The sequence below is a fragment of the Neolamprologus brichardi genome, chromosome 5 (genome assembly GCF_056152115.1).
Source record: "Neolamprologus brichardi isolate AB-2024 chromosome 5, ASM5615211v1, whole genome shotgun sequence".
Classification (NCBI taxonomy): Eukaryota; Metazoa; Chordata; class Actinopteri; order Cichliformes; family Cichlidae; genus Neolamprologus; species Neolamprologus brichardi.
In genome coordinates, this window is record NC_142108.1 from 24,793,863 (window position 1) to 24,814,966 (window position 21,104).

The following is a 21,104-nucleotide window of genomic DNA, read 5'->3' on the forward strand; positions in this document are numbered from 1 at the left end:
ATTTCTTTCTAAACTTCAGGATTCACTGTGTTTAGATGACGTTATGAGATGGGGTCGTCTGTCTTGCTAGTAATTTTGCTCTTTATTCTAAAGGTTCCAGTTTGCTAACTTTTGTCATGAGTTCAACCACTAAACTTGTGGGCGCATCAAATCTCAGCAAAACAAAAACGCAGATCTCGTTGTGAACTATTGAATCTGAGATTGATAAAAACATACAGCACACATCATCAGTAGGTTGTGATATTGTGTTTTTCCTGCAGGAACTTGCTGCTTCCTCGTGGTATGCCTTCTGAGCGCCCCTGGGCTCGGTTCCGTGTCCGGATCTACAGGGCAGAGGGTTTGCCCACCATGGAGGCGGGGCTAATGGGTTTTGTGTCTGTCACTGACAGGACTGTATTCATTGACCCCTATGTGAAGGTGACCTTCGCTGGCCAACAGGTACTCAGATATATGTACAAATGTTGTTTGTGGTCTGAGTGCTGGTTCAGAAGCATTGCTGAAACAAATTTTCCTGCATTTCAACTTGTGTAACAAACTTTGGTTTCTGCTATTGTCACATCTGCAAGAAAAACACAAACAGGATGTTCACAGCTTTATAATATTCATAGGTCAGTTCTAGAATTGCAGTAAATCTTTTGTGCTCATTTTCAACTCTGTTTAGTTTTGCTAGAGTAGCTTCAGAGATTAAAATCATCCTTACCTATATTTTACTGGGCTTGCTTAGCTCCTCCCCCTTCAACCCAACTTTTTTCTAATTAGTTCACCTCCACAAACAGAAGGTCTGGACAGCCTGCAGGTTGGGCTTTCATACTGACAGCCTAATCTTGACCACATTAGGGATGTTCCTTCTGACTGAATAAATACAGAACCAGGAGTAGAAAGAACTGTCTGATATTGAATGTTTACAGCAGTCTAAGGCCTCCTTTCAGCTTGAAGGGTTTACTTGTACATACACTGACATCACTATCTGAATTGTTGGCCATGTTGGCCATATATCACAGAAAATAACGGAAAGCAGAATACATGTTTTAAGTTGTTTTGTTTTTGATAACAATGTTTGGAGTTGCCACATTTCATAATCTTTTTGTGTGTCTGCTTTCAGGGGGAAACATCTGTTGCCACTGCCACCAACTGCCCAGTTTGGAACGAGGAGATCTCCTTCATTGAACAGTTTCCTCCTCTGGCTCAGCGAATCAAAGTTCAGATTCTCGATGACTCTAAGATGGGTGACATCGCTTTGGCAACTCACTTTCTTGACTTGCAGCAGATCTCTGACCCCACCAGGAATGGTGTGACCCCAGATTTACACTATCTTAATAAAACAATGCATAATGTGTTTTTCCTTAATTCTATAAAAAATGATGAAAAACTTAAAAATCAAATCTTAATCTGCAAAGATAACCGAGTATTTATCACTTCAACACTTCCTGCTCACTTGTGGTATGAAACAAAGCTTCAAGGAAGCTGTGATCAATGATTAAAAATTGTATTATTGGTAAACTGAAAAGTTTTAAGCAAAGCAATAAGTATTGACAAAATGGTTTTTTTGTCCCTTTTAAATACAGCCAACGTTACATGTTTGGCATACCAACATTATTTGAAAAATGTTATTTTGAAAAATGTATTATGCTAAAATGTATTATACTATTAAGTGAAACAGCAGAATTTCTGTCCCTCCTTTGTCTGCAGGATTTAACCCCACCTTTGGCCCAAGCTGGGTTAACCTTTATGGATCTCCTCAGAACTCCACCCTTGGAGATGTCCACCAGGTAATATACACCCAGCAAACCAGCATTAAGAAAGGCAGTATAAATATATAAAAAAAATCTCCTCTACCATCCAAAGTACCCCCAGAACTAACAATTGTGTTGTCCTTAGACAGAATAATATTGGCTACTTTCAACTACTGACAGTTTGTATGCTAAGCTAATGTAACCTAATCAGCTGCTGGTTGCAGTTTTATACACAACATACAGAAAAAAGGCTGAAGTTAGTTTTCTTACCTACCCCTGAAGGATGAAAGCAGATAAATCTCATCTCTAAATTTCAATTTTTAAAAAACTTCCAAGCATCTTGTGGAGTCATCCGCAGGAATAATATGTAGCCTTTGCAGGATTAAAATAATCGTAACTAGAGGACTTCACGCTAATTTGTAACATAAAAACATCACTGCTTTCACAATGCTACTTAGAAGGAGAATAATATTACTATATTGGGAATCTAAAAACCCGCCCAATGTGTCCCTGTGGTTTGGCAACCTCAGTTAATTCAATTACAAATAATAAAATACAATCTCTGAGGGTTTAGGGACAAATCCAGTGCTAACATACCTACATTGTTTAAGACTTCAAAACTTGCCCACCTAGCAGCCCTATCACATTAACATTTGTGTGTTTTATGTGTACATGTGAACTATAGCATGCAGGTCACAGCTTCAGCAGTAGTAAACCTATGCGAATACTCATTTTTTTTATGGACTGGTGTCCTACCATGTGTTCTGGATGGGTGTTTGGTATTACTTTCCACAGGGAATGTGGAGGGGGAAAATGTAACAATGACAATATGTATACTGATATATCTTTTGCTGACTTCTTCAGGCTTTGAATGAGGGTCTGGGTGAAGGACTCTTCTACCGTGGCCGAATCCTCCTCGCTCTCTCTATGGAGGTCTATTCTTCCTCCTCAGCCATCGCTGCAGACACAGGCTCTGCTGCCTTGGGAAAGGTACCTGAACAGCTGAAACTTCAGTAACAGTCAAAACAATTAGCAAACACTTCAGTTTATCAGCAGTATTTTCTATATGATGTTTTGCTCTAATCGGGATTTTGGATCTCAACAACAACAACATGTAATACAATGTTATTTAATTTTATTGGTGGCCTGATTTCTGCATTAATGATGTTACCAATTCATTTGTGATTCTATATTTTGCCCTTAAAGGTGAAAGGAGCCCTGAGTAAGCTGGGATCGAGGAAGAAAAGGAGCAGTAAAAAAGATAAGAAGGAAGGTCAGTCTGCTAAAACTGAGAGAAAATAAACTAAAGTAATGTCTAAGCTGCCAAAGTGCATTTTTTTCAAGAAAAATTAGATCACTGGAGATGAAGGGACCTTTTCCAGTCATTTTCAGCTCTGTGCTTTTGTGCTTGGACTCACTTTGTGTGAGTCTTGATGCAGACCCCTAGTTCCTCTTCTGACTGATACACCTTCCAGCGTCTTGTTACCGATTGGCTCACCCATCTCATAACCAAAAGATCGGGAAAGCAGGTGATTGGGACAGCAAAGCTGTGCACCTGACATGACCATAGAAGGGTTATTTACTTTCTTTGACATCATACAGATTCAACAATTGAAAAAAAGTGCATTTAGCACAGTCTGAAGCTTGAGAAAAAAATCAGGACTTTATGACCTCCCCCGGTGGCACCTTAATGAGTTTGAAGTAAAAGGAAGTGAATTCAGTTTTGGTGAACAAGAAGAAATTCTGGGGGCAAAACTGTTTCACTAATATTCTCAGACTTCTTTGAAAGCTGAGCTGAAACAAAATGTTTTATCTTTTAACACAATATGTTTTCCTTTATTTACTCTGGATAATCGAAGCCAATGACAAAAAGTATAGTTAGGATAAAAAAATAGGTTAAATGTTAAAGAAGTACAGAATAAAGGAATCCACTTGTTTTGCTTCCTTCTTGTAGCAGCGTCTCAGGCTGCTAGTGGACCTGATGAGTCAGGGGAGGCGAGTGTTGAGGTACCAGAGGCTGCGACTGTGGATGTCGAGGAGATTCACCCTCTCCCAGAGGTGAGTACCAATTATACTGTGATAACTGAGAATATTTAAAAAATATATATGTACATATTTTTTATTCTGTTTTCAACACTGAGATCAAATTTTATCTTTTCTCATTGTTTTGTTTCTGCTCTTCCCTTCTCTGCATATGTCTGTCTGCATATGTAGAGAAATTAACGTAATTTTCTGCTCATCACTTTAGAGAAGTTATATAAAATCTTAGACATATAATCATTATGCTGAGACAGTAAAGTTAGTTAAAACGTATCACCTGCCTGAGGTGAAGATAGCATAGACCTCAGAGTTTCATCTTATTTTCCTCCTCAGGGTCTCCTGGGACAGAAGGAGGAGTTTCTGCTGTTTGCATCTCTGTTTGAAGTCACAATGATGGAACCATCTGTAGGAACCAAACCAATAACCTTTGAACTCTCCATAGGTAAATGTGGTGGTCAGTTTGCAGGACATGGGAACTGCTGGTTTAGTCACTGTGGGTCAACAGTTAGATATTATCTTCACTGATAGTTTATCTGATTATTATTTTCTTAGTAAATTGTTGATATCAGAGATTGAGCCAAAACTTGTAAATTGATAGCTAGACAAACCTTTTGTGGTTGTGAGGAAGAAACCACAGGTTGCAGTGGCCGCTCTGGTTTTCGCTGCCTGGGGCTCAAATTTCACATTTTATTTGCAACGGTGAACCCTTGAACTCCAGGTACTGATGTGTTTTTCACAGGGAATTATGGGAAAGCAGTACAGGTTAGGAAGTCAAAGAAGAAGCAGAGGAAGGAAGATCTGAGAAGGAGCAGGGAAGAGCTGAGGAGCAGCAGAGAGGATCTAAGCGAGGAGACTCGGAATCTGCTGGATTCAGAGGACGAGCTGGACCGAGAGGAGGTTCAAAGTCCTGAACCTGAGAACAGATCTGTGTCTGCTGCCATGAGGCCCCAACCCACCGAGTACAGCAGGTAACCTCTGCCCCCTTTAGATTACTAGGACACGGTTCATCACAATTTTCTAACTTTAACTTAAGAACATCCAAGATGATGTCTGTTTGGAAAAAGTCTTCCCATCGTTTGTCCATCCCTGGGCAGAAGCTCTGCATTAGACAACTTTCTGCAGAAATAAATTAATCACATTGTGATGACATTTCTGATAAATATTGTAGAGTTCATTCTTCAAATACTATAACCCAAGCAGCACATTAACTGAATTAATCAATGAACAGTGTTGATAGAAGATGCATGTGACCCATGTAATTCTCTGTCATCTCACATCTTCAAATGATAACCCTGTGTCTTTTCCAATACTTTGATTGCCTGTATAAGGAGATTTTTTTTATATGTGACCCTAACATGACTTTCATTATGTCTTTTGGCCTCTAAGGTCTTTCCAGTGTCTCCAACTTCATCCCCCATTAGTGAAATCGAAGCCTTGTTTGTTTGTCTGGAGTCAGTTTGAAGACCACAGCTTTCGTCTCTATCAGGCTAACTGGCTGAGCAAGATGGCAGACAGGCTGGTGAGACTCAATGGATTTCCAATTTCAAAAATGAAATTATATATGTTAAGTTATGCATACAGTGCCATCCGTGCTCTCTCTACTTTTAGGAGATTGGTCTCGATGAGGTGGAAAAACTTTTGAGGAGGCCGAGGAGTAAAGCAAAGCAGCGACTGGATGAGGTGCTGCTGGAGCTCGTGGTCTCCTGCAAGTCAGTGTCCTCCTTCTGAAAGCTGTATTAGAAATGATTCAGTTTAGTTTGTTCTGATCTAACTTTATTTGTCTTTTGGTCTTTTCACTTTTCTAATGTTCTCCCTTCTTTCTCTCTGCAGACAGTTCAGTGCTTTCTCTGAAAAGAGATCTCAGTCGCGTCCCAACAACCTTGATAAATGCAGAAGGAACTTCATCAAGAAGAATTTGGTGAGTCTGTTCTCATGTCCTTCCTTTTCCCATCACCATCTACCTGCCTGTTTCTCTCTGGCTGATTGAATGTCTTACTTTGTCCAGATACTGCTGGCCAGGCAAGCAGTCAGGACCAGGCGAAGGATTACAAGACGGACTGCCAAACAGCGGCTAATGGAGAGCAAGAGACTCCTCAAGAAGCTCCGCCTACTGGTTGTAGAGGTCAGAGTTCAAAGAGTGTCACTGATAGTCACCAAAAAGATGTTAAAAATTGCTATATCTACAATATGTTGCAAGTTTGACATCTACTTCCCACGCTGTGCTGTCTTCAGCCCCAGAGTACCATCCCAGATGCTTTCATATGGCTACTGAGTGGAAACAAGCGACTAGCTTACGTCAGGATCCCGGCCTACTCCATCCTGTTCTCATTGGTGGAGGAGCAGAGGGGGCGGGACTGTGGCAAAGTCAGCACTCTTTACATGAAGGTAACCATTTAGTCTCTAGTCATCAGTGAAACCCATGATAATTTGCTTCAGTTAAATCCAGCACTGGTAATACCACTAGGGGCAGTTTGTTTTGAAATAAATTCATAAATCAATGAAACCACACAAATCTGTCAAAACTTATAATATTAACAATATAGGTGCGATAAAAAATAAAATAGCAATGAAAACATGACAGTAATAATTATGACAAGTCAAAGAACTTTTGTAGAGGTCCATTCTCACAATGGATGAATAAAGTTTGTTTTTCCAACAGTAACCTGATAACAACACAGATAATTCACCTCCTCTCATGGTCACGCTCTAAAGTCACTGATGTTTCCCATTTCATCCCATTTATCGGTCTGTCCTTTTAGTCTCCGGGAGGTCCAGCAAGTGAGATCTTTGTGAAACTTGAGGTCTACCTGTGGCTTGGTCTTACCAAGTACAGCAAAGAGGTCATCAGTTGCCTGCCTGAGGACTTTGTGCCAGTTTATGGGGAGGACATAGGAGAGGGAGAGGAGCAGAGGGGGCTTGTTGATACGAGTGGAAGGAGGAAGCTTCCTCTCGGACTGTCCTGCCAAGGTGAGTCAGCTGAAACGTCTGTGTGTTGGTGGAAGCTTAGCATCCAGGTGAAAAAAAATAATCTTATTAGAGAAGTAGAGTTTGCAAACATTTAAAGTTCCCTACAATAAACTGATAAATTTGTACTTCTACATAAAAGCCTTGTAGTTTCTTTTATTTTGACTTGTTGATCGTACGGTTTCAGCTGTTTGTTCATGTTGGTTTTGTTCTTTCTCCACAGACCGCAGGTACTACCAGCTGCGATGTCACATGTACCAGGGGCGTGGCTTGATGGCTGCAGATGATGATGGTCTGTCAGACCCCTTTGCCAGGGTGGTCTTCACCACTCACTGCCAGGTCACAAGGGTAGGTACAACAGGTTTAACAGTTGTAAGTGCAAGTGCAAAATAAAGTAATTGTTGAGGCTAAAATAAGCTAAACTGAGAATTAAGGGTGACAAAAAAAGATAATCATTATTGGGTCTCTCTTTACATTTACCTGCCACTAAAGTCATCTGTTGGTCTGTTTCTTTTTTAACATACTATTAGAGCAAGGCGATATGACCAAAAATATTTATCACGATATACATTTGAAAATTTGCGATAATGATATAACTGACGATATAATTGACACTAGACAAAATACTTTACAACTCCACAACTTTATTAGTGCAAAAAATCCCATCAATGTGTTTTCACTTAAACAAGCAGCTGTTTTTTGTGTGCATTAAAGTTATATATAAATGTAACAGTGCAAATTCCTTGCTGACAGTTTAACCAAAAGGCATTTCCAGTGGAAATTGGCCGACATATCCTCAGCATAACCATGTATAATATCCACAAAACTTAAAAAGAGGTTATACACACACAATACGGTAATATTATGTTGAAGCACAGTACGTATCACTCTGCGAGGCGCCTGCCTAATGCCGTAATGCTCCGACAATCCATCAAGCGGTGCGGCTTCGTAGCTTAGCAAAGTCGTACTAAAACATTTGACAGATTTTCGAGCGCCGTGTACGACATAAAATCGTTTCAAGGTCAGTACACACAACCAGAATTCATACATAAGGCAAACGGGATTATAAGGGGCACTGTTGATTTTCAGAAAAATCAAAGGATTGATTTTAAGTGTGCCGTATTTTCCAAAAAACACAGTAATAACGACGGCCCGCTAGCATGCTCTACCAAAAATAGTGCTTTGTTGTGTATCTGATGGACGAAAGCTAAACCAGTTTCACACCACTGAAGTTGCAGCATTTTTACAAACCAATTCTGGTTCATCTGTTTCATTCAACGATCTGCTTTTGCTCTTCTTATTCTGCGTCGCCGCCATGTGCGTATGTAAACATAAGCACTGCGCGTGCGCGTTTAACCCATATTCTATCGCGATATTTCATTTTCCTATCGTTGCCCAAAATTACACCGGTATTACCGTGAACGGTATGATATACCCCAGCCCTACATACTATCATGGGATCTTTTATCAGAGCTCGTAAACTTTGCACCTGCTGTTCGTCATCCTGAAGCCCACAGAAATGGTGACACACTGTTTTTGATATGTACAGATGTTGCCAGACACACTCTCTCCTGCCTGGTGTGAGTGCTTGGTGTTCGACAGAGTTCTGCTAGAGGGAACGACAGAGGATCTCCAACAGGATCCGCCCCTCATCATCATCAACATCTACGACTATGATGCTGTGGTAATGTTATTTTTTTCGTTATTATATTATTATAAAATGTTATTATAAAATAATGCGCTTCTTTTTTATTTAAATAGAAAATATTATCTCACACTTAGTGAGAACTTTAGTTTATAAGTTTATAACGGATTCATATACTAATTTCCAGCTCCACATATATATACTTGTGTAACCCGTTCATGTGTTACGCCCGTCTTTGCGTTGTGTTCTGGCGTGAAAGTAAGAGGCAGGAGACAGTACTGGGTCTTTGGCTCTTTACTGCACATCTGCAACACACAAATAAGTGTCTGTTCTGTGTGTGTCACGCGACTGCCAGTACACCTCTCCTCCGGCTATGCTGAAAGGAGCTGTGCCCGCAGCGTCATTAACACTACAATAATATAATAAATCAAATACAACAAATTGTTTTAAAACATTAACTTAAGCTCTCAAAAACAAAAAGCACAAAATAAATAATATGTCACTGAAAAATTATTAAAAACAACTTATAAGAGCAATAAACAGAATAATTCAAAAACAATTAAACAGTCAGATAAATACAATTCAATAACCAGGACCCAATATTCTAGTGCTTATAGTTCAAACATTATACTTCAGTACAATTATATTAATAACTGCCATCTAACAGGCAATACAACACTGTACTTATAAAAACAATGAATGAAAGACTGCATCTCCAAAACATAAGAACATCTCCATACCTGCAACACAGAAATAAGTGTCTGTTCTGTGTGTGTCACGCGACTGCCAGTACACATCTCCTGACGAAGGAAAAAAGAGTGCACGCTGTTAAAAAAAACTGCAGCGAATACGCTCACAAGCCGCTAGCGATCAGGCTAACTTAGCATGCTAGCATTTCAGTTGCGTTCTCGGCTAAAACTCATCAAAAGCGTATATTAGCGAACTCCGCCCTCCACAAAACTTATCCCGAATGAGTCTCTTAATGACAACCAAAAACGCGGCGGTTCGGCTGTATTCACATTGCAGCTTGGGCTCTGAACAAACTTTAATTAGAGAGCAACGTGGCAGTGACTTACCTCCGGCCATGCTGAAAGGAGCTGTGACCGGGGCACCCATGCACGAGCCTACGTCACCACGCAGCGCACAGGTGGGAGATTGAGATGCAAAATGACATATTTAAGTTATTTCTCTTATATTTCACCTTGTTGGAGCCCCCCAGCTCATCTGCTGTCTGACACAAATCTTCCCTCTCACTTAAAGCCACTTTTATACTGCTTGTCTGTTTGTCTCATAAACAGAAGAGTGATAGCTTTTGTCCAAGAGTTTGACATTAGGCACTTATAGTAGTTTAGCTCACAGGGTTTAAGTTCTAAACACTTTGGCTGTCTGTAACTGGAACATCCAACACTGTGTCAGTATTTAAAACAAGGACAGACATAACAGGTATCCTTTAGCAATCTAGTAGGTGAGAGCTAAATGTGTTTCATAAGTGTTTTTTAATGAATGGAATCAACAAATTTTCCCTATTTAGACTCTAAGTGGCTCACTGTCATTTTTGCACAGTGAATACCATTTGATTTCTCCAGAAGAAGAAGGTGGAAGAGGACCTGTTAGGGTGGAGGTATACACTGCAGAAGAAACGTGAAAGACAGTAGAAGCGAGACAGAATATATGTGGAAAGGTGAAGATTAGGGATGGGTATCGTTTAGATTTTATCCGTTACCGGTGCCAAACTGGTACTTTTGAAACGGTGCCGGTGCTTAAACGGTGCTCAAACCGGTGCTTAAAGAATGGAGAACACAAAATTGGTCCAAAAACCTCTCATGTTCAGCTGTTTTTATTGTAAAAAGATAACAATGTTAGCCTTTTCTGCAGCTATAGGGCATATATGATATCACTCTTGGCTGGAAGCAGTGCTTAAACAATGGAAAAAACAAACTTTGTCCAAAAACCTCTCATGTTTAACTGTTTTCCACTTTTTCTTTGGTCATGTTAGCCTTTTTGGCCAGGGTGAAGGGAGTATCTGCCATCAAACAAGAAGACAGCTGCATGTAACTACGACAGTGTTTGCTAGTTCACCTTACGTGCATCAGTGTTGGGAAGGTTACTTTTAAAATGTATTCCATTACAGATTACAGAATACATGCCCCAAAATGTATTCTGTAACGTATTCCATTACGTTACTCAATGAGAGTAACGTAACGGATCAGCTTTGCTTGCAAGAGACAGAGAGAGGCGTTGAAAGGCTGCTCCAACGGAACTTATTGTTTTCGGAGAAAAACACGAACACAGTGTACAGTCGAGTTTTAATAGCTTACTTACAACTGGGCTTGTCAGGCACTCTTCTTGGCTGCAGTGGTTATTATTATATTTACATGCTTCCAGCTCCCGTTTCTGCTCATGACAGCTCATACTTTTCCTTTTTCTCCCTCCCTCGCTCACAGACACATAACGGGTATGGCAGTCCATTCTCCCTGCAGCACGGACTACACTGCCTATGATGCTACATTCTTTAGAGCTATACCTGTAGCATTCTGCCTATTAGCTTAGCACAACAACAACAAAAGGCCTCTCTCACCCAGGAAACACGCAGAGAGAGAGCGGCACCCTGTAACCATGGCAACCGTAACGCTGCCGCCTGGAACAACAGAACGTAGCTGTCAAACAAAACCCAAACAGTCCTGACCCGCGACAATATGAAACAGGGAAGTACCGCCGTGTAATCCATTTATTTCAACAAAGTAACTGTATTCTAAATACCACCTTTTTAAACGGTAACTGTAACGGAATACAGTTACTCATATTTTGTATTTTAAATACGTAACGGCGGTACATGTATTCCGTTACTCCCCAACACTGCATGCATTAATGTAATAACGTGGTTAGCCTACTCAACGTAAATTACACACGAACAACATGAAGCTACTCACGCAAAGAAGAACGGCTGCCGCTGCCATCATCATCCGTCACCACCACACCCGCAGTAGATGCGCTCGGTGTGAGGTCTCGCAGCAAGCTATCAAATACGGCGCATTTTTCTGCTTTAAAAAAAACCCGCTATGCGTCGCCAGGTGTTTCATCGGATTTGAGGTGTTACCTCCTTTGACAGTATCACAGTATCACCTTAAAGCACTTGTTGCAGGCTGGTGAGTTTGCATATTTTGCTGTGAAGTACAGCCAGACTTTTGACCGCTTCCTCTTGGGCATTTTTAATCTGTAGCTCTGTTCTAAAAGTAGGTACGTACCTGGGCCCGCCTACTATCCTTGGAAACGGCAAATGATTGGCTAGAATTCAAAGTGTATGACATCTCAGAAAAAAAAAGCACCGAAATGAAGCACCGAAATGTGCGCTGCTTTTCGGTCTGGTTACTACCGTTTATGTCAGAACCGGTGCCATCATGGCACCGGATACCGGTACCCATCCCTAGTGAAGATGGAATGAGTAAAGGCAGTGAAGATGAATGGCTTTAAAAGGAGTCAATGATCCAAAACAATGAAGAGAGCGCAAGCAGGGTGGAGTGGGTCGAGTAAGTGTCAGGGGTGATTTGTCACACAAGGTCAGCAGCAAAGAGTGAAAGGAAAGGTTTACAAGATGGTAGTGAGAACCGTGCTATCATGTTGGAAATGATAGCACCGGCTGGTAGAGAGAGGAAGACGCTACGGATAGGGTGAGATGGAGGAAGATGTTCTTCTATGTCAACCTCTTATGGGAGCAGGTTTTTTTAAATGAAATGTTTTAGTATTTGCCACATTGTCGATTTATTATTAAGTGATGTCATAATAGCTAATGTGTGTGTGTGTGTGTGCGCAGGGTGGTCCGAAGCCTCTGGGTCGAGCTTTTGCTGAGCCTGAGTTTAAAACTGTGGAGCAGTTGTATGAAAAGCCCCGCCTCCGTTTCTTTGATGTTAACATGGGGAGGGTCTCTGCTGGAGAGCTGCTGGCTGCCTTTGAACTCATCGAGTTGGACTACTCTGGGTTTGGAGAGGTAACCACTGTCAGCCAGTCACAATCTTAAAAAAAGTAAAGTTCATATTTAAAGCGAGGATTCTGGAGTAACAGTCTTTTTTGTTTCTAATCTGATAGAAGATCTAATGACAAATCTCAATGAATTTGGTTAATAAAATTAAAGAGGAAAAAAGAAAACATGGTCGCAGCAACTAAGTTTAGTTTCCTTCAAATCAGAAACGTCTTTTACATAGAGACACAGGTGGTGTGTCTGAACTGATCAAACATAGTGAATACCAAAAACATTTCCCCCTGCAGCCCACTCTCCCCAGCCACGTGGACCCGCAGGAACTGAACTACGATGAAGAGCACAATTTTTACCTGATCCCTGAAGGAGTGCGACCTGTGCTGAAGACTTTCAGGATTGAGGTCAGGCACACATGGACACACATAGTTTGTTGATGTGATGCAGATGGATAATGTGGACTTTTGGCTTATAGGGCGAGATCTGTGTCTTTGTTTGTGTGCGTTCAGGTGCTGTTCTGGGGTCTCCGGGACCTGAAGCGAGTGCACCTCTTTGAGGTGGAGCACCCTCAGGTGAAGATCGAGTGTGCAGGACGACAACTGGAGTCTGAGGAGATTGAAAGCTACAAGACTAACCCAAACTTCAAAGAGGTGGTCCACTACATGGATGTGGTGAGTTACTAGTTAAGGATGCTAAAGAGAACAATTCTGGTATAAAGAAAAGCAGAATTGTACGAATTCAGAACAGGTGCAAAAATGTAACATTTCATTTCCTGTCTTGTTCCTCTTCCTGCCTGTGGTCTGATTAGGAGCTGCCGGAGGATTCGTACCTGCATCCTCCTCTCACAGTGTTTGTGGTAGAGCATCGAGCGTTTGGCCATCTTGCACTGGTCGGGTCCCATGTGGTTCAGAACCTCATGGACTACGGCCCGCGTGAGGTTGCTGGGGAGCCAGAGGAGGAAGAGGAGCCCAAGCCAAAGGGTAAGACCTGCAAAATTAGTCTAATGTTGCTCTCTGAAGCTGTTTCCTGAGAATGCAAGCGAGTAACTCGTACTATCATTTGTTTCCACAAGGTTTCAATAGACAGTGTTCTCAGCATCCTCCAAAAGTTTTTGTGTGTCTTTTCAGCGAAGAAGAGTTCAATGAAGATGGACCCTCTGATGTCAGTGAGGAGCATGGGACTCAGCAACCTTTCAGTCAAACAGTCCAAGATTCCCATCAACCCCTTAAAGCTGGTTAATGTATGTGTGTTAATCTCCCACTCACTTTGCGCTGGGTGTTAAAAACTAGGAACTAGAAAGGTTCAGACATATTTCAAATCAAATTTCAACCATCCACATTTTAAAAATATGTTTAATGTCTTTAGGCACCCCTGAAAAAAATTAGAAATAAGGAGGAGGAGCTAGAGGAGGAGGTGCCTGAGAAGGAGGAGTTAGACTGGTGGTCGAAATACTACGCCTCACTGGAGGAGCTCGAGAAGCAGGTAAGACACTAATTTACCTGTGTACCTGTTAATTTTCCTCATGGACAAAAAGGTTTAATGTAGATATAAATTTCAAACAGAGCCGTGGATGCATGCGAGGCTTCAATAATAGTTCAAAATAACTTAAGAATCAATAAAATTCTGCTTAATTAAGACTTTCAACAAGAGACCTCATGTTTAAATAATTTCTTTACACTGAACATGTGTAAATATTCAATTCAATTCAATTCAATTTTATTTATATAGCGCCAAATCACAACAAATGTCGCCTCAAGGCGCTTCATAGATACAGAGAAAAGCCCAACAATCATATGACCCCCTATGAGCAAGCACTTTGGCGACAGTGGGAAGGAAAAACTCCCTTTTAACAGGAAGAAACCTCCGGCAGAACCAGGCTCAGGGAGGGGCGGCCATCTGCTGCGACCGGTTGGGGTGTGAGAAGGAAGACAGGATAAAAGACATGCTGTGGAAGAGAGACAGAGATTAATAACAGATATGATTCAATACAGAGAGGTCTATTACATATGTGCTTAAGCTTATAATAAATAATAATCTCACTAATTAGGACATTTTTCAGTTGTCCTAATGTTCTGATCCCATCTGCAGGCTGCTGAGAATCTGGAGATGGAGGAACAAGTTGAAACCGGTACAGTTAAACTGCTAAATTTAGTTCAGTATTTTACATTTTCCACCCACTAAAAATATTAAATAGTCTGTATTATTTTATATTATTAAATATCAACAACACATCATCTGATTATTTTTACATCTAAGTATTTTATGTTTCTTTAAATCTGAATGTAGTACAGCTTTTACACAAGTACAAGGATCGTATGTTTAACAGCCAAACACATTCTGACATAAAATCTTCTAAAATATGATTGTATTCTCCATTAGGCATCCCAATCCAGAAAAAATCCCAACAGTCCAAATGTCTAAATATAAAATTTTGATAGATATATATAACAGAAAAAGCACGTGTGTGTGCCCATGTGTGTGTGTTTAATAAAATGTTCTTCTTTGCATAGACGGAGTAAATCTAACCATGGCGAACATTGAAGAGGAAGAGGAGGAAGCCGTGCTTGTGGAGGCTGAGCCTCCCAAACGCAAAAAGATTGCAACACTAAAGGTGTGACTTCACAATCGATCCCCGACCTGAAGCAGCTGATCCATAATCATAATCTTATGGCCACATTACTAAAAGGAGTCTTTAGGATTCTGTCAGAAAAACAATTACAAACTGTTTTGGTCCCACACTGATATGTTAACCGTAAAGTTGTGAACTTGGAGACCTCCGTTCACTTGGATTGATCCATCCATCCATCCATCCATCCATTCATTCTCTTCCACTTATCCAGTTCAGGGTTGCAGCGGGCTGGAGCCTATCCGAGCTGTCTTAGGGCAAGGCAACCTGTCCAGGATGTTGCCAGTCTGTCGCAGGGCTAACACATATTCAGGCAATTTCATAAAATCAAAAACTCGTCATAAACATCTTTTTTGCTTTGACTGTTAATAGGGTGTCTAAACTCAAGCCCACATATTATATTTTGGCTATATTGGCTTTTAGAAAAACACATCTGTGCATTTAAACGCTCACAACAAATACAAAATCCAGAGAACTCACTGTAGGCTTCTAGAAAAATAAAAACACAGGAACATTTGCAAAGCTTTTAGGGTTCCCCAATTGCCAACCTTTCCAATCAATCAATCAATCAATCAATCAATCAATCAATCAATCAATCAATCAATCAATCAATCAACCAATCAACCAATCAATCCTTTATTTGTCACATGCAAAGTTTGCACCTGAAGTGAAATTTGGGTAGAAATGTTAAATCAGTTGAAAGTACTAGAAGTTGTGAGTCAATCCACATAGACGTCATTGTTAAAATACTGTTAGCATAAAAAATTACATGTTTACAGGCAGTTTAAAAAGATTAGGATTCAACTTTATTGTCATTACACAAGTATAAATAGAGGGTAACAAAATACAGTCAAACAAAAAAAACAAAAAAGTACAGTATCTTGGTATAATCTGGCCCTTTAAAATAACTGCAAATACAACAAAAGGATTGCATTATATTAATGCTTAAAGCAATGCATTATTACAGAAAAGGCCCCTTTGAGTGATTCATGCGCAGCTGTAGCTGGCATCATTCTGCAAGGCTTCACCTCTTCTTCACTGACCACTAAACTCTGGTCTGGATAAAGTTTGTGGTGGTGGTGATTGCCTTACAGAGAATTTTTATTGAATTTACCTTACAAGTGATGTGACTTGTTGTGTGATTCAGTCCATCCAAGCAGACTGACCTCAAGTTTTGGTGAGATAAATTTTGCTTTTCTTAGTCTAGCACTAGTTGGAAGATACCCGTCTGCTGTACCTGCAGATTTTATGGGTGCAGCTTACCACGATCATCTGATAATTTGGTACTCTTTTTAAATTTGGCCACTTCTGCCATCCCTACCAAAACAGGATGTGGATGGCTATTTTTCTCAGGAGCACTGTAGCTTCAGTTGTTTTGGGTGCGACTATTTTCTGAGTCGAGTTTTTTCCGCAGCCTTGATGTCGATGAGTAACAACAGAGCAGATTTGGAGCTGGGGTAGACTTTCAGACATTTTTCTCTCTGTGTTGTGTGTTTGTGTGTGTTCAGCTGTATGGAGGCGATCTGGAGTCAGAATTCAGTCAATTTCAGGACTGGCTGCGGGTTTTCCCTGTGTATAAAGGTCGAGCAAGCGGTGAGGATGAGGAGGAGGATGAAGAGGCGAGGCTGATGGGAAAATACAAGGTAATGTATACAGAGCTGTCTGTGTATTATTCTGGTAAATAGTGTTTATTATGTACTTCTCTCTCTCCCTAGGGTTCCTTCCTGGTTTATCCGATTGAACCAGAAGACACTGAAGACACCAGCTGTCAGATCGTCAAAGGAATCCCCAAAAACTCACCAGTTAAAGTCTTAGTCCGAGTCTACATTGTCAAGGTCCTTCTTGCTTACACAAACAGCTTTGTGCATTAGATAACCAAATTCACATTCTTGCCTGCAGCTGCATTGCACTGGGTTGATATCTGTTTGGACCCAATTGATGTTTATTTCCTGCTGTGTGTTTGGTGCCTGCAGGCCACCAGCCTGGCTCCCACAGACCCAAATGGTAAAGCAGACCCTTACCTCGTGATCCAAGTGGGAGAGCAGAATATGGACACCAAAGATCGATACATCCCCAAGCAGCTCAATCCAGTATTTGGAGAGTCAGTACCATAGTTATTATGGTTTTATTTTTTATTTTTTGTGGAACTGCTTGTTTTATTACTGTTAGTGTTAGTATTGGTTATTCTTTTTACTATAATATGTAACATTGTCTAATTGAACTTGTCTGAAGTTCTTGAATCTTAAAAAAGCCTGAAACTGACATCCCATAATCCTTTGCACCAAAGCCTTCTGTCACGGTTTGCCAGGGCAAGCCGTGGGGAATGTTAGAGAAAGGACCCAAACGCTGGACTTAGTGCAATGAACAGTGCATTTATTTACAGTGGGGGTAAATATACACCACACAATAAGTCTCCCGAGTGCTCCCTCAACTCCTGTGTCGTGCCTTCTCCCAAGTGCTGGTATTCCGTGCTCTCTGCTCCTGTGCCTACGCACACCCCGTGCGTCCTGCAGTCCCGTGTTCCGCTCTCCTGAGGAAAAACCAACAGACGCAGCCGTTATGGCACCACTCCAGCAGGCATACACTTAACAGTACTTGCGACACTGACATGGAGTCTAACTCAACGATCCTCCGCCGGAGGAAGCTCCATTGCTCTGTTAAGTAGCTCCCCCGACGAGCCTGATCAGAAGCAGGTGTGTGGGAACCTAGGCGTGACCAGCAGCTGGCAGGGCCACACCCATCAGGCCTGCAGGTGGCTGTCCTTCATCCTCCAGCCACACCCGCAGACACACGTACACACACACACACACACACACCAGCATGGAACACAAGAGCACAGTGCAGCAAACATACACGCAATAATAATGATAACAATAACAATAAAAGGTTCACACCGTTCACGGACCCCGAGTCCCAGGAACCGGGTCCGTGACACCTCCTCAGACCAGTTGTGTTGGAAATTTTAAGTTAACAAAGAATAAAATTGCACAACTTCGAGTTGTTTTTATTTAACTCTAGTTGTTTGATGCGTGTCAGTCTAGCTGTATTTGATTCTTTGTTTACCTGCCTATATGTCTCACTGTCTGTCTGCCTGACTGACTGACTCTGTATCTCAGGGTATTTGAACTCACAGTGTCTTTCCCACTGGAGACGGAGCTGGCTATCACAGTCATGGACCACGATCTTGTGGGGGCCGATGACCGTATCGGAGAGACACGAATTGACTTGGAGAACCGGTTCTACAGCAGCCACAGAGCCTCCTGCGGTCTGGCTTTTTACTACGACACGTTAGTACCGCAAGTCATTCAAGGCTCTGGACAATGACACTTTAAATTTAATTCTACAACTTGGACACGTAAAAAATTATTTTGCTTCTTACTGTGTATAAACTATATCTTATTGTATCTTACTCATTGTCATTTAAACATAACAATAACTTCAGTACTCAAATGGCCTCCACAGTCCAAATGAGCACCTTTGGCATAAGATGGAACAGACGATTCACATCATGGATGAGCAGCTGACAAATCTGCAGTAACTGAGTGACACTGTCATATCAATACAGGCCAAAATCCCTTAGGAACTAATTATAATTTTTTTCAAAGGGTTTAATGAATCAAAAAATATATCTTTTTATTGCAATGTTTTATTTGCTCAGGGTTTAAAGTGTTAATATAATTCTGACAGTAGGGTCAAAACTGGTACTAGCAATGTCTACTTGATGAAGTGGCTGGTGCTTTGTCTCTCTGCTGTTTCTCACTCCAGTGATGGTTACAATATGTGGCGGGATGCAAAGAAGCCGTCAACTATCTTAAATGAGCACTGCAGGAAGTACGGCATCCCGTCTCCTGAGTACAGGCCATCTGAAGTCAAAGTCCTCAACAAGATCTTCAAAGTACCACCAGACGCGATACCTGAAGGTAAGACAGAAAGAAAAGGAGAGACAGGTAGGCTGTGATTCAGCTAGATCTAAATAGACTTTAGTACTAAGTAAAGCAGTGCTTACTCTGAAGCCAAAGTAAACAGTGCATAATTGTACATCTGTAAATGAATCATAACATACAGTACAACATCATATTGTTCCATCTAGCAGCTCTGAAACTGCACCATAATCATTTTTTATTTCTGCTGCTCGTCTCATACAGCAGCCTCCAGCTCTCATAATACTAATAACAGTAATGGTAATAACAGCTCTAACAACACTGCTGCTGCCGCTGTTATTGTTATTAGACCTGCTGAAGAAGAACCAGCGGTCTCCAGAGGAGGAGGCAGAAATACAGGAGCATGCAGCCCTGAGTGTGCTGCACCGCTGGAGTGAAATGAACGAATTCATTGCTGGAGTTGTTCCTCTGGTACCTGAGCATGTGGAAATCCGGTCTCTGATGAACCAGGACAATCCTGGACTGCCACAGGTAACCATACCACAGCATTAAGGACAACACACTGCTACAGGTGCAAATAAGTATATTCAGCTGTGTGTGTGTGTGTGTTGCAGGGCTATCTTCATATGTGGGTGGACATGTTTCCCACTGACATCCCAGCTCCGCCCCCCATTGACATAAAGCCCCGCCTACCTGAACAATACGAGCTGCGTGTGATCATCTGGAACACTGATGATGTGTTTCTGGATGACGTGAACCCGTTCACAGGCGACCCGTCCTCTGACATCTATGTGAAAGGGTTAGACACACACACTCTAACTTGGTCTGCGCAGTCATCATGCCTACATCTTGATGGGCTTACCTCTGTGTTCCTGCTTAGCCTTTAGGGATCATTGTTCTGTTGTATTCCCTGTGCAGCTGGATAAAAGGACTGGAAGGAGACAAGCAGGAGACTGATGTTCACTTCAACTCTCTGACTGGAGAAGGAAACTTTAACTGGAGATTTGTTTTCCGCTTTGACTACCTTCCTACTGAGGTACACACATATTTTGGTGATGTCTGGACCTTTTAATGTCAATTAACCTTTGCTCTTATGTCTCCAGGGCTACAACCAGATAACTAATAAGTCTATAAAATGTTAAAAATATCATCCTTGAATCTTTACATAAAGTAGAAAAGCAGAAAACTCCTTTTTCAGAATCAGTAAACATAAGTAAATGCGCTCTTTCTCTGGAGATGAATCATCTTGACTCTTGTGTTCTTTCCTTTGGTGCTGCCCAGAAAAGGCATTTAAGTTTAAAAAAATTATTAAAGTACAACTTCAGTTATTTATAAAGCATGAAATTACAAAAATATCCAGGATATTTGTTTTGTACGGTAAAGATCCATGAAGATGACATAACCAAACCTCGGTGATCCAAGTATCCAAATGTATGAGGAAGGACCTGGCAAGAGTGGGGAGGAAAAACTCCCTTCTAACAAGAAGAAATCCCAGGGGATCGAGTGAAGGCTGTCATCTGCTACAATGAGTTGGAGTGAGGGTAAAAAAGAGATCAAAGAAGAGAAAAAACTACTAGACGGAGATGCTGATCTTCTTGTGGCTCTAGTGGATGCTAGCATGTCTCATAGTGAGCCTCAGTACTTAGTATACTCAGCACCTTATGTACTTAGCTGTCTACCATGTAAATTTCGGGGGGTAGTGCCTCAGCCTGAGCACAGCATGTTGGGTATTTACAGAACTGATGTTTGCTGTGATTGGTTTTGTAAACATTTGAGCTTCTGACCAGAAATATTACTGAGTTTCTCTATAGTTAAGACAGCAATTAAACAAACAAACAACCAACAGTGTCACAATACATGAAATATGTGTTTTTATCTGTTAGTTATTTCACATAGTTATGTAGAGGTACTAGAAAATGACTGGAGACGTATCATGTTTGTTAAAAATGCATCTTCTCCTTCTGTAGAAAGAGGTGGTGTACAAGAAGAAGGAGTCCATCTTCTCTCTGGAGGAGTCAGAGTTTCGTCAGCCGGCTGTTCTGGCTCTGCAGGTCTGGGACTACGATCGCATCGCTGCCAATGACTTCCTGGGTGAGGCACACAGGCTTATCAACACTGTCAATTAGGAAATGCTTAATAGCCCTTAAAAGAATTATTAGACCACCACCCAATGTATGGTTTATACCACAGATGCCCTAAAGTAACAATCTTGGCAATTAACAAATGAATGTTTTTATGTTTCTGT

The 21,104-nt window shown here is 41.2% G+C and overlaps 1 protein-coding gene across 1 annotated transcript in view; it reads left to right on the top strand.

The window, feature by feature from the left end:
* fer1l4 (fer-1 like family member 4) overlaps nt 1-21,104 on the top strand; it is a 46,521-nt gene that overhangs the window by 23,566 nt on the left and 1,851 nt on the right. Inside the window, exons 13-46 of the mRNA XM_087840896.1 lie at nt 261-438; nt 1,103-1,289; nt 1,690-1,769; nt 2,598-2,723; nt 2,940-3,006; nt 3,260-3,262; nt 3,688-3,791; nt 4,107-4,215; nt 4,513-4,741; nt 5,160-5,292; nt 5,382-5,482; nt 5,604-5,691; nt 5,779-5,895; nt 6,006-6,158; nt 6,533-6,740; nt 6,961-7,085; nt 8,287-8,421; nt 12,194-12,367; nt 12,646-12,756; nt 12,862-13,023; nt 13,161-13,332; nt 13,480-13,592; nt 13,718-13,834; nt 14,441-14,480; nt 14,863-14,963; nt 16,487-16,621; nt 16,694-16,813; nt 16,952-17,079; nt 18,095-18,265; nt 18,744-18,898; nt 19,209-19,390; nt 19,474-19,658; nt 19,778-19,895; nt 20,827-20,950. Of these exons, the coding sequence (XP_087697022.1) occupies nt 261-438; nt 1,103-1,289; nt 1,690-1,769; nt 2,598-2,723; nt 2,940-3,006; nt 3,260-3,262; nt 3,688-3,791; nt 4,107-4,215; nt 4,513-4,741; nt 5,160-5,292; nt 5,382-5,482; nt 5,604-5,691; nt 5,779-5,895; nt 6,006-6,158; nt 6,533-6,740; nt 6,961-7,085; nt 8,287-8,421; nt 12,194-12,367; nt 12,646-12,756; nt 12,862-13,023; nt 13,161-13,332; nt 13,480-13,592; nt 13,718-13,834; nt 14,441-14,480; nt 14,863-14,963; nt 16,487-16,621; nt 16,694-16,813; nt 16,952-17,079; nt 18,095-18,265; nt 18,744-18,898; nt 19,209-19,390; nt 19,474-19,658; nt 19,778-19,895; nt 20,827-20,950 (4,451 nt within the window). The remainder of the gene's footprint in view (nt 1-260; nt 439-1,102; nt 1,290-1,689; nt 1,770-2,597; nt 2,724-2,939; nt 3,007-3,259; nt 3,263-3,687; nt 3,792-4,106; nt 4,216-4,512; nt 4,742-5,159; nt 5,293-5,381; nt 5,483-5,603; nt 5,692-5,778; nt 5,896-6,005; nt 6,159-6,532; nt 6,741-6,960; nt 7,086-8,286; nt 8,422-12,193; nt 12,368-12,645; nt 12,757-12,861; nt 13,024-13,160; nt 13,333-13,479; nt 13,593-13,717; nt 13,835-14,440; nt 14,481-14,862; nt 14,964-16,486; nt 16,622-16,693; nt 16,814-16,951; nt 17,080-18,094; nt 18,266-18,743; nt 18,899-19,208; nt 19,391-19,473; nt 19,659-19,777; nt 19,896-20,826; nt 20,951-21,104) is intronic.